This window comes from Crocodylus porosus, unplaced genomic scaffold (genome assembly GCF_001723895.1).
Source record: "Crocodylus porosus isolate Cpor-Errol unplaced genomic scaffold, CroPor_comp1, whole genome shotgun sequence".
Lineage (NCBI taxonomy): Eukaryota > Metazoa > Chordata > Crocodylia > Crocodylidae > Crocodylus > Crocodylus porosus.
The window spans coordinates 12,382,541-12,394,860 of NW_017728922.1; the positions used below are offsets into that span (position 1 = coordinate 12,382,541).

Sequence of the window (12,320 nt, forward strand, 5' to 3'; positions counted from 1 at the left end):
TAAAACCATTTTTGTGTAAAACCAGCTGTGTAAACTGAGCTGACCTGACCCTGTGCAGCAAAGTGAGTCTCAGTGGTTTGGTTTCAGCTTTGGACTGCAAGCAAAATTCTTCCAGTTTGTTACAGCAGATATACTGCCAGCTTAAGGAACTAGCCACCTCTGTGGAGCCCATGTGCAATAATTCCATGCCCAGGGCAGTGCCTCATGAATATGCCTGACACAGTGGCATACCAGTGGGGGATGGGGGGGTGGGGGGCAGAAGGTGGTAGGGGGCCATGGCCCCTGGCCACAGGGCTGGGGGAGGGGGTGGGGCACCAGCCGTCTGCAAAACTGGCAGCGGTGGCAGCGATGCAGAGAAGTGCTTCCAGTTTCTGGTTCCACCCGCCCACCTGGGTCTGCTGGGGAACCGCCCCCCCCCCACTCTGCAATGTGGGTGGACGGTGTGCAAATGTAAGCATTGGCCCCCAGGTGCCGGAGACCTTCAGTATGGCACTGGCCTGTCATAAACCCAGAGGTACCCATTCTGGAAGTGGGAGCTCAGTCTCCAACTCTCATTCATTATCTGGCTGTTCCATAGAGACATCTGATGGGGATGCCAGCCTGTGCTAATGATGCTGGGCTGGTACTACTGTGGGAGATGTGGACACTCCCGGAAGAACCTATACCAAGATGATAGAGCTCATTTCACCCACTACCCAAAGTTGCTAGATGGTGAAAACAAGAGGCTGAGAGCGCCTGATACTAACATACCTCATGCTCACAAAATCAGGGCAGTACATGACACTAGTGTACTCACTTTATAGTGGTCTAACAGTACACTTTCTGGATGTGGGTGCACTGCCTTCTTATTTTCACTTTGCCTAATATATTGTCATCAGTAAGTAGGGAACTGCAAAAGCTAAGCAGCGTCCTTGCTAAGCTCATTTAGACATCATTTGGGGCCATTTACAGGGATTTGGATGTTTCCATCTCACACTCATGAACAGTGGTTTGAGCACTCCATCGATCTGCTAGCCTCTTTCAGAGCAAAGAATCACTCCATTTCACGTTCCACCTCCATCCTCAAAGGACCCACCTTGCTTTCCTGGCAAGGAAGAGCTGGGCATGGCTTTACCCAGCATCCCTTGTGGCCTTGCCATGAATTCACCACCAAGGGGCTCTTTGAGGACAATGCATAGCTCTCCCCCTTGGCCTTCTCCTTTCCACACCAGCTCAGGTTCAGCCTGCTATTTCTGTAGCATGCCTACTCCCACCTATTCAGACGTACTGGCATTCTTCCCCCCTGAAAATCATCACCCTGCACTGGTTCTAATGGTAGCTTTATGTCAAGTATCTTTGTCACTGGTGCTTTATCCAATTATGTGGCCATGGATTGCCCTCCTCAGTGACTGTACATTTGGAGGTTGGGTTTCACACTGGGAGAGACTGATTTGCTGGCGATGACATCATCTGGAAAAATCACACTGTAAGGATAGAGAAATGAAAGCCCAGAGTAGCCAGGAAATGCCAGACTGAGCTGCCAACCATCACACTGCAGCCAGGTGGAGCATACAGCACTGTACAGCAGATGGCGAAAGGGGAGACTGAAGACATTCTGGGGAAGAGGGAGCCAGGGTGTCTGTGATGAAGACTCCTTATTCTACAGTTCCAGGGACATCAGCAGAGGATCAGTTATTGTTCATGATCCACCAGGAAGCTGGAGAAGCAAATGGGAAAAGTTCATGAGACACAGATGGGTAATGGGGAGCATGAGGTGTATGACACAGAAGAAAGGCAGGACTTGAAGTCAGTCTGTCTCAGATTTCCCATGTGGCTCTGGGCTAGTGACTTCCCCTCTCTGGCCCTCAGCTCCCCTTCTGTAAATGGGGGATAATGGGAAGAGATAGGGCTTCCTGCACTGGTGGTAGTAAATCCCTCATGTGTTTTACTGGCAAGGGGAGGCTGCCAGCATGGGCTGGGGCTGGAGCGGCACCGGTCTCTTCCCGGTGCAGGGCTGGGCTGTGCTTGGGGTCGATGGTGGTAGTGCTTGGAGTGGGGACTGGAGAGGGGCTGCAGCCACCCCAAAATTGGGAGCCCCCCCAAGCCTCCCTCTCAGTGCTGCCACCACTCTCCTCAAGCACAGCCCACCCCAATCCCCACCAGGAAGAACCTCTGGCTCCAGCCCTGAGATGCAGCCTGCCCTCGCCCCACGCACAGATCCGAGGCACGCACCCCCCCATGCCCTCTTGGGGTACATGCAGTGACAGAAACCGCCACCCCCACCCCCCTGGACAAGCCGCTCCTGGCTCCATCCCATGCCCCGCCCTGGCTGTGCAGGGCCTGCTGCTGCCCCACCCCCAGCCCCCTCCTTCCTTCACCACCATGGTGGGGGCAGATCAAGGCCCCAGTGGGGAAGGAGGGAGTGGGGCACAGGCAGGAGCAGGGGCTGGGGTGAGAGGGGCCCTGGCCGGGCCAGGTGGTGGGACAAGTGGAGGCCCAGGGGGCATGTGCTCCCCCGATCTGTGTGCAGGGTGGAGGTGGCTGCTGCTGTGCGCTGCACTTTGCTCCCTGCTGCAGTTGCCCCAGGAGCAGCTGATGCCATGTGCCTGCTGCTGCTAGGCTGTGCCGTACCCCCTGCTTGCCTGGCAGCGGAACGCATGTGGTGTCACGCGGCCCTTGGAGCAGCGGGGCTCAAAGTGCAACATGAAGCAGCAACTGCCTCCACCCTGTGCACAGTTCAAGGGAGGGGGGAAGGGAGGGCATGTGCCCCCCGGGCCTCTGCTTGTTCCACCACCTGGCCTGGCTGGGGCCCCACTCACTCTAGCCCCTGCTCCTGCCTGTGCCTCTCTACCTCCTTCACTGCTAGGGCCTCAATCTGCATCCCACCCCCTGCCCCTTCCCCCACAGACTTACTTTTCTTCCTCTACCTATGTGTCCTACCCTGATGCAAATGGCTTCACTCTGTGCCACTCAGTTCTCTGTCTAGCTAAGTTTTCTTCCTCACTTCCTGATTTAAGCTCTTGTGTGGCTGTGCCTTGTTAAACAGCTGCTGCATTCCATCCTGGAGCTGGCTGCATTTCATTGGTGGATGAACAGACTTCTACTATAGACTCTTGGGGTGCGTAACCATAAGCACGCATGTGTGTTGCCCTGGGGACAAACAACAGTGGCACATACTTGTGCTGCTGCTACTTGTCTTTGGGCACACCCTGCACATGCACTGTGGCACATGTCAAATTGCCTTGGGGGGGTAGGGGAGGCTGAGGTTCTAGAGGCCTTACCTGTGGTCCTCGGGGCCCCCAGAGCTGCAGCAGCAGCAATCCAGATGCACGGAGTCTGGCAGGCAGCTGGGGTGTGGCTTTGGCTGACTAGGCTCTAGTTTTGCATCATGAATGCTGTTGCCATGAGTGTTGTGCTGCTTTTGGCACATTTTTTTTTTAGATACTGGGATTTCCTGCTATCTAATTTTGGCCCTGTGTTGCAAATATGCAGTGCAGTGAAAAGATTAACTTGTGCCATGTGCATTTTGCAGTGCCTCAAAGGAAATGAGGTGCTGCAAGCTGCACATTCCCACTCATGGGGATGTGTCCTTGGTGTCCAGTGAAAAATCGATGAATTTTTATTGGTGAATAGTAACTTTGCTGAAAAACAGAGTTTGAGAGCCACTGAAACTAGTTATGGATTTAGGACACATTTGGCAAATAGTTTCACCTGAAAACTGATTTTGGAAAAGTGAAAGCATAATATTATGACTTTCCATTTTGAAATGTATACATTCCTCTTGCTTTTTTTTTAAAGGCTGCCAAAGATTATATGACCCACAAATTAAACTGTACCTTTTTGCCTATGGGGGGTAGGGGAGAGTCAAACAATATTATTTCATTTGATCTAGAACAGCTGCAACAACTGGAACATTTTTTTGTTGCTGTTCTTTCCAATTGGACACCAAACCAAAAACCCCACTACTTGTACCCCTCTGTGTATGGTATGGAATGACTTTAATGGGCACTACTTTTGACTAAAGGCTGGATGATGCCCAGAGTGAGCACCTCCTTTTTGTACTTCATCTACGTTGGCCTGTGCTAAAGAATAGCCTACCTGGGAAGAGCATGGTAGTCATGAGGTCTGGAGACTCCAGCAAGTCAATGATAGCCCGCTGGAAAGTCTTGGTGTAATTGGACTGCAGGTGGCTGCAAAGCAAGAAGAGAGTTAAGACAACATTGACATTAGTGTGATGCATCAGCATCACTGTACATACAGGGGGGCTGGAACTTGTGGTTGTGCCTGCTCTTTTGAGCCTGTGTGTATGCAGATTCTTCTGCCCACCCCTTTGTACATGCTCATAGGGTAGGGCAGCATGGTGGGCTTTGGACTCCAGGGACTAGAAGGCCTTTTTTCTTGAACACACAGTACCCTCATTGACTCCTGCTACAGCTCAGCCATGATGTGGTACAGGTTGGATCAGGTTAGGCACAGAAAGAGAAAGGCTGAAAAGGGCTCCATGACCAAACATCCAAATGGAAGTCCTGGCTCAGTGGTTTCTGGGCTGTCCAGGATTTAGCTTTTATCACCTGGCATACAAACACAAGGACTGCACTACACCTCACACCTTCTCCATGAAGTCACATCTTGCCAGAATTCATAGAAGATGAAGGAGGCCTCACTTGTCAGCTTGTGGGTGGACATGCTGCAGGGACAATAAGGAAAGCACTTTCAGTATGGCTAGTTTTGGGATAAACAGAAATGCACTGCAGAGCCCCTAGGCCTTTGCAATTGATCCACACTAACCCATGGATACATCTTTAGCCTTATTTGGAAAAATCTGCTCCTTGGCAAGGATTTTACAGAGTGGCAATTGTATTTAAATACATAAGCAACTTTCCAAGCAGCCCATGTGACCTACCTGGAAAGTGCAGCACGATCAAGGTGTCTTGATCACAAAAACTTTGTTCTTTTACACCTACTTCTATCCAAGGTACATAATGTGCTTTACAAGTACAGGCAGTCCTCGCACTTACGGCAGGTTATGTTCCTGGAAAAGGCACTGTAAGTCGAAATGACGTAAGTCAAATCTGATTTTCCTATAGAAACAATGTTATAATAAGGGGCTATATTCCTGACCAAAGGCCTGATGCCCAGCTTTTTATAGAAATGACCATAAACACCATATTTAAATCAACTATTTAATCAACTATAAATGATATACACTGATAAATGATATACACTGTACAGTACAAAGCTTTCAAAAGTGCAATGCAGTAACTAATCACATAACATTTTATTTAATCAGAAGGCCATGGGCCGGACACAATTGTTTGATAGAACTGGAAGGGAGGCACCAGGGACCATGTGGGACACTTACAGAAGGTCAGCTCCTCAGTCCTCAAGCGGGGCAGGCAGTGGCTCTTCCCCAAGGTGAGGCGAGGCAAGGTAAGGGCAGGGGCAGGGCTGGGGGCTGGGGGCTGGTGTGGGCTCCTGGGAACTGCTTCATGGGCTCTGTCAGCTCTGGAGAACTGCTCTGCTCCCCCACCCTGACACCACATGCCTCCTCACTCCCCAAGGCAATGCAGTGGTGCAGAGCAGTTCCCCGGAGCTGGTGGAGCCCGCAGAGCAGTTCCCTGCAGCTGGCGGAGCCCGCACCAGCCCCCAGCCCCCGTTCCCACCTCACCATGCCTCTGAGAGTGAGGAGGCACATAGCGTTGGGGCTGGGAAGTGAAGCAGTTTCCTGGCGCCAGCCCCAGCTCCTGTCCCTGTCTTGCTGCCGGGAGCACATGGCCTCGGGGAGGAGCTGCTGCCTGAGCTTGCCTCCGGTAAGTGTCCTGCGCCAGCCCTGGTGCCTCCACTGCACTCATGCTCAGCTTGTTGCCTGTCATGAGTACAAGGATCCGACGCCATAAGTAATGACAGGGGTGTAAATGGTGGACCACCGCAAGTGCGAATTGCCATAAATCAAAACGCCGTAAGTTGAGGACTGCCTGTACTAGGCTTATACTCACTCCTATGCAGAGAACCAGCACAAAGCCCAAGGAGCTCTTAGAACTTTTATTAAGCATTTATAATACTTATCTAGCAGGTGCATAGCACTTCAAATGTTCAAAGCAGAGCACACATAAATTAGCTCATCCTCACTGGGGAGAGAAGGACTTTTGGTCACACAGAGAAACTGAGGTAGAAAGGTAAACTCATTTCTTCAAAGCCAAGTAAAATATAAGCAGCAAAGTCAGGATCAGAGCTGAGGTCCAGGACCCCATGTTCAGTCCTCCAGATCCCCTGAACTTCTGCAGTAAAGAACAAGTGTATGCTTGGTACTATTCCAATATAGGAGAGATGGAGGAGGCAAATCAAAAAGAAACTGAGAGCAAAAGTTCATACTGGGCATGAAATGCCTGAAGGAAAATTTCCCATTTTGATTGTAATGCAATTTATTTCAGTTACAGAGGACAGGAGACCCAGTCCTTGAATCTACGAGAACAGCACAAAACAAAGGAAACAATTACTGCAATAAAAGGAACAAAACAAGCAGTGTTGTCCAGAACAGTCAGTTCAATTAAATTCAAGGCTGCACTGCAGCATATTACAGCTGCTGACACTTGCCATGTGAAAGGTGTTGCAGGGACTCCATATCTCTCCCACCACTCTGCACACCATTTGTCACGTGGAAAGTTTTCTCTCAGAAACTCATGGCCTGAATGGTCAACTCCAGTAAAAAGAATAACATTTTCCCCACTCAAAATGCTATTTTATCTGGTTGAAACAGAAAAGCCCAAATTATGCCTTAAAGTTGAACCAAACTGAGAATCATAGAAAATTAAGGTTGGAAGGATCTCAGGAGGTCATCTAATCCAAACCCCTACTTCAAGCAGGACTATTCCCAACTATATCATACCAGCTAAGGCTTTGTTTATCTGGGTCTTAAAAACCTCCAAGGATGGAGATTCCACAGCCTCCCTTGGAAACCTGTTCCAGGGCTTTATTATCCTCCTTGTGAGAATGCTTTTCCTAATATCTAACCTAAACTTCCCTTGCTGCGACTTGAGACCAGCACTCATTGTTCTGTTATCTGCCACCAGTGAGAAGAGTTTAACTCCATCCTCTTTTGAACCCCTCTTCAGGTACTTGAAGGCTGCTGTTAAATCCCCTCATAGTCTTCTGTTCTCTAGACTATATAAGCCCAGTTCCCTCAGACTCTCCTTCTAAGTCATGTGTCCCAGCCCTCTAACCATTTTTTTTGCCCTTCACTGGACTCTAAGCTGTCTATATCTGTTCTGTACTGGGGAGCCCAAAATTGGATGCAGTACTCCAGATGTGGCCTCACCAGTGCCCAATAGAGGGGAATAATCACTTCCCACCATCTGCTGGAAACATTCCTACTAGTGCAGGCCAGTATGCTGTTAGCCTTCTTGGCAACAAGGACACACTGTTGGATCACATGCAGTTTATTGTCCATTGAAACCCCCAGGTTCAGTGAATTCACTATCACCTGCACCTTGCTCCATCTTACTCCTTCCTCTGACAGACTTTCCTTTTGACTTTAAGGACTGGATTCTGTTCCAGTTAGTCCACACAGGCAACTCATAAATGAAACAGCAACTGTCCTAAGAGCATTTATACACATACTGTTTCATCCTTCTACGTGCTGGAGATCCACCACTTTGGAGTACACCTCCAACATGTTTTAGTTCAAAAGCACGCCACCACCATTTTCTCAGCGCTGAAGCGCATTTCGCCACTTATATGACTGCATGTGTTGCTGCAGCGCTTACATGTGTAAAAACACCCTGGTTCCTACTATTTTCAGTGATCAATGTGCACTTAAACCACTCAGGGTCATTTAAGAACTAGCCATCTTCAGACCTCCACAAACCTGGAAAATATAGCTATTAATCTATAATGTGGGCTGATGAGAGGCAATTGTGAAAGTATTTTGGGTTCTCTTACTTCTCCCTGGTAAAACAAGAAGAATTTATCTAGCTTCTTTTTCAAGGACAAAGATAATCATTTATCAGGAAGGGACTGAAAGTCAAGGCACATGGGCTACTTATACATGTACGCATTCATGTTTTAATTAGAATGAAATTAGATTGAGTCTGCTCTGTGTTCTAATTAAAACACTCTAGCATTTAAAAACAGTGTTGATGATGACGATGAACAGGCATTGCTGCCAGTGTCCACAGTTTCAAAAAGCCTGTTATTTTAGAGGCATCTTCCATATTACAACAACATCTTGACCTCTAAATATATGATTGATCCCAAGCTCAAGACAAGAGATTGCCAACTTATAAACATTAGTGCCAGTCCATGGGATTGCAACATAAGCTCTTTATTATTATGGTTGTTTTTATTATTATTGTCCCTATATTAAGTATGTAGGTAATATCATAGAATTTACCTCCTTCTCAAGAGTATTGTGAAGATGAATTAGTTGATGTGTGAAGGGTATCCTGGACATATGACTTACTGTATAAATACTGTTATTACCTAGAGCAGTTACTTTCTATGGCACAAAAAAATGATCTTTTGCACGTTTCAGATGAGAGGTGCAAAGTGTTGCTCTCAGTAATATTACAGATACTTATTTCACCCATGTAAAATGTAAACCAGGCTGCACTGCTGCTCAGGAGACTTACTGTAAGCAGCTGCTCTGTCCAGCTGTGAACTCTGTGTACGATTTGAGTGCCTGGCGGAATTCATCTAAGCCATTCTTTGTCACTGAGATTTGTCTCTGAGACACCAGGATGTGCTGCTGAGAGAAAGCATATGGTTTGGGGTGAGGCCTCCGACCAGCCTAGACTATCTTAATACAGGGGTTTTCAACCTTTTTTGATCAGTGTACCCCTAGTGGCCAGGCACAGAGATGTGCAACCCCCGGCAGCCAGACATGGAGTGTGGGGTGGGGGGAGTGCACAACTAAACGCGGGGCAGTGGAAGCCACCGTGTGCGAACTTCCCCCACCCCCTGCATCCAGCTGGGCAGGTGGCACCTGCGCAGCAGCATGGGATGGTGTTTGGAGGCACTCCATCCACATCTGCCTGTGCATACCCCCATGGGCCTTCTCAAGTACCTGGTTGACAACCCCTGTCTTAACAGATGTTCACATTAATCCCATTGCTGAAGGAGCTACATTCTGGTAATATAAGGGCAGCGTTCTCTTTCCTTCTCCTGATCCATTACAGCACATGGTGCAGTCAGCTAGTCCCAATGTCCACGGGATTCTGTCTCCTCTCTAAACTAAACAACAGGACTGCAGCCAAGGCTGTGACACCTGAGATGGACCGAGCAGGCTGTATTCACTCATGTTGGTGTGATTTACACTGCCTGTTCCTCAGGGGAGATTTTCCCTTGACAGAGGGCAGGCAGCATTGTTACTTATCCCTCCCACAGCTTTGACCAGTGTAGGAGGCTTCCCTTCATACTTGGAGCCACTAGGAACCTTGTTAACAAAAGCTGCTGAGGCACACGCTGAATTCATACTCCCTGTAGCCATTGGGCCTTATCCTCTTCCTGGTCAGCATGGCCTACTTGGTAGGCTCCATGTTTCACATGCGCCCTCATCCTGGCTCAAGAGAGGGTGTGGCTGCTATGCACCTTGGCCTGGTGGACTTCCCACCTCAGGCACCTGTCCATCAGGGTTTACTCTGCCTTGCTCCTGAAGAAGTGGGCCTGAAGACTGCTACAATGCAGGACTCAGATGCCCAATATCGTTCCCTTCAAGAAACATCCAGTTAGATGGAGCCATGTTCTCCTCATTTAGGGGTCTGCCCTTATGGCCTAGTTTGCCCTTTGTTCTGGTTCCATCCCTGCCAATCACTACTGTGAGATCATGGGACAATGAGTCCAGTTACAGGGCAAAGCCAGGTGGTATCCCCAATAAATGCACAATAAAGGGACTTACAGCATCTCTCCCTTTGCAAGCAACTTCTTCCTTTAGAGGCTCCAGTCTTGGGCTCTGCATTTTATACAAAAGTAATATCATTACTAATGAGAGAGTCTGATCACAAGGGCAAGCAAGCATGGGCTCCCCAGTATTGTCTCCACCAAACCAACTTGCACAATGACAGAACATCAGTTCAGGAGAGGATTCAGACTAGTGGAAGACGGGCTACAACAAGAACTGGGACACATCAGGTGAGCTGTGTAGGGAAAGGCCCACAAAGGGAAAAGACGACACTGTGGGCTTGCATGGAGATCACAGACTTGAAATACGAACAGGTTCTTGAGACAGGACTGAAGTAGATTTGTTGAGAGGAGGTCCGGAACTGGGATAGCAGGGAGTACAGCAGTTTAGGACAGAAATTTATCAACAGCACTGTGCTAAGGGAGACACCTGGAACTAAGATAAGAGGCATGCTACCAATGAGGCCTCAATTACTTGGGGGGGAAGGGCTCTGGGCAGGGCTGAGGTGTTCTAGCATATACAGAACAAGCTACCCCTCTGCCAACTCACCTTGCATTCCAATTTGTTGATGAGCTGCTGTAGCCTGTTAATCTGAGCCATCCATTGGCTGTCAGCTTCTACACAAACACCTAGGAGGCAACAGAGAGATGGCATCATGACCGTTCATATAGCAGTGGCACAGCTTCTTTTACACCTATGCCATCTAAGCATTTTACAGCATTTAGGCTCTAAGGCAGTAGGCTCAATAGCTGCACAAAGGGGTAAGTATTTATTATTCTCCTTTAGTGCTCACAGGACAGATTTATTTGGCATTTATTGGCTATAGAAGGCAAGCAATGCTTTATTCCTTGTCTGTCAAGAGTACATTTTTCATTGTGGCTGCAAATGTCTGCAATGTCTGGATTTCAGTGGAGGTGGGGCTGGAGACCTGTGGATTTCTTGTGGTGTTTTTTATCAATATGATAAGCCTGCTCCTGCTGCCACTGAAATGAATGCCCAGACCCACCCTGACAGCAGCAGGACCAGGCTCCATGTGTACCTCAGCATGTGTTTCTACCTGTGATGGAACTAGGTCCCCTCAGGTGAGGAAACTCACAGGGTTCAAAGTACAGGTTGGTGTTCAGACAAGTTTTCAAAGGGTAAGTGCTGAGCTGAAATATCTCAAGGGTTGCTGGATAGGGAGCACTGTCAGGGAAAGCAAAGACACTGTGAAGTGGTATTGATATGAGGGGCAGGGCTAGGAACTATATGAATAAACTACTGACCAATTGGATATTCAGTGAAACCAGACCCAAACTCTGATCCTTCACCAGAGCAACTCCAATTAAGTGATGGTGGAATGGCCCCCTAAATGCCTGTCCTGGGGAACCTTCCAACTGACTTCTTACAGGAGTAGGATATCACTTGAAATAAGAACCTGTTTTTATTTCTTTCTTTACCTCTCCTTAAATTAATTTTGGATGTTTCCCCATCCATCAAGCTAAGCAAAATCACAGAAAAGACAAAACAAGATTTTGCAAGACTATGACATAAGAAATCCCACCCTGTTGGGAAAGCACCGCCATGTCTTATTGCAATCAGGCTGCTTTCCTTTAAGAGCAGAAAATCTAGCTCATGGAAACAAAAAAGATTTTTCTTCAGCTGTCTGCCCTTGCCGGTACCTGTAGTCAGCATCCCAGAATAGGGATCTGTTGGAGACAGGCAGACATTCTTGTGAGTTCTGCGCCTACATCTTCTTGTGGATCTCAAGCCAACTGAGGTTTCTGATTTCTTCAAATCTTTCCTAAAAAGGAAGAGAAAAAGAAAGAACCCTGGAGGAGAGACAAGTGAGGTGAGGAATGATAAATGTCAATATGTAAATAAATACCGTTTTATGCAAATGTATGTAGATGTATGTAAATGAATGCCAAATACATAAAAGGTTACAGCAAAGAGGAAATTTATAAACAGTTTTCCACATCCACTGTACATAAGACAAGAAGTAATGGGTTTAAATTGCAGCAAGGGAAATTTAATTTAGACATTAGGAAAACTTCCTAAGTGTAAGGCTGAGTAAGCCCTGGAATAGAACATCTGAGGAACTGTGGAATCTCCAGCACTGGAGGTTTTAAGAGTAGGCTAGACAAATATCTGCCAGAATGGGTTAGAGATTGTTAGTCCTGCCTTGGGAGGGACTAGGTGATTTCTTGTGGTCCTCTCCAGCCATGTTTTCTATGAGTCTGTGATTCTAACTCAGGGGTGGGCAAAATACAGGTCACAGGCTGGATCCAGCTTGCCAAGCCATTCTACCTGGCCCATGGGGCCCCTAAAAAATTTAGAAAATGTATATTTATCTGCTCCCGGCTGCCTGTCAAAGATGACAGGAGCTGGGGGCAGTTGGACCCAGGCAAGGACTCACAAAGCCAGCAGGACTCACCAACAAGGCCAGTATTGCCCTGCCCCACCC

The 12,320-nt window shown here is 48.0% G+C and overlaps 1 protein-coding gene across 1 annotated transcript in view; it reads right to left on the reverse strand.

Moving 5' to 3' along the window:
• Positions 1–810: 810 nt before the first annotated feature.
• NECAB3 (N-terminal EF-hand calcium binding protein 3) overlaps positions 811–12,320 on the reverse strand; it is a 100,547-nt gene continuing 89,037 nt past the window's right edge. Inside the window, exons 6-12 of the mRNA XM_019539808.1 lie at positions 11,536–11,657; positions 10,424–10,503; positions 9,872–9,925; positions 8,607–8,719; positions 4,589–4,666; positions 4,078–4,169; positions 811–1,696 (exon numbers count right to left, since the gene is read on the reverse strand). Coding sequence (XP_019395353.1) covers positions 1,668–1,696; positions 4,078–4,169; positions 4,589–4,666; positions 8,607–8,719; positions 9,872–9,925; positions 10,424–10,503; positions 11,536–11,657 — 568 coding nt within the window. The 3' untranslated portion in view covers positions 811–1,667. The remainder of the gene's footprint in view (positions 1,697–4,077; positions 4,170–4,588; positions 4,667–8,606; positions 8,720–9,871; positions 9,926–10,423; positions 10,504–11,535; positions 11,658–12,320) is intronic.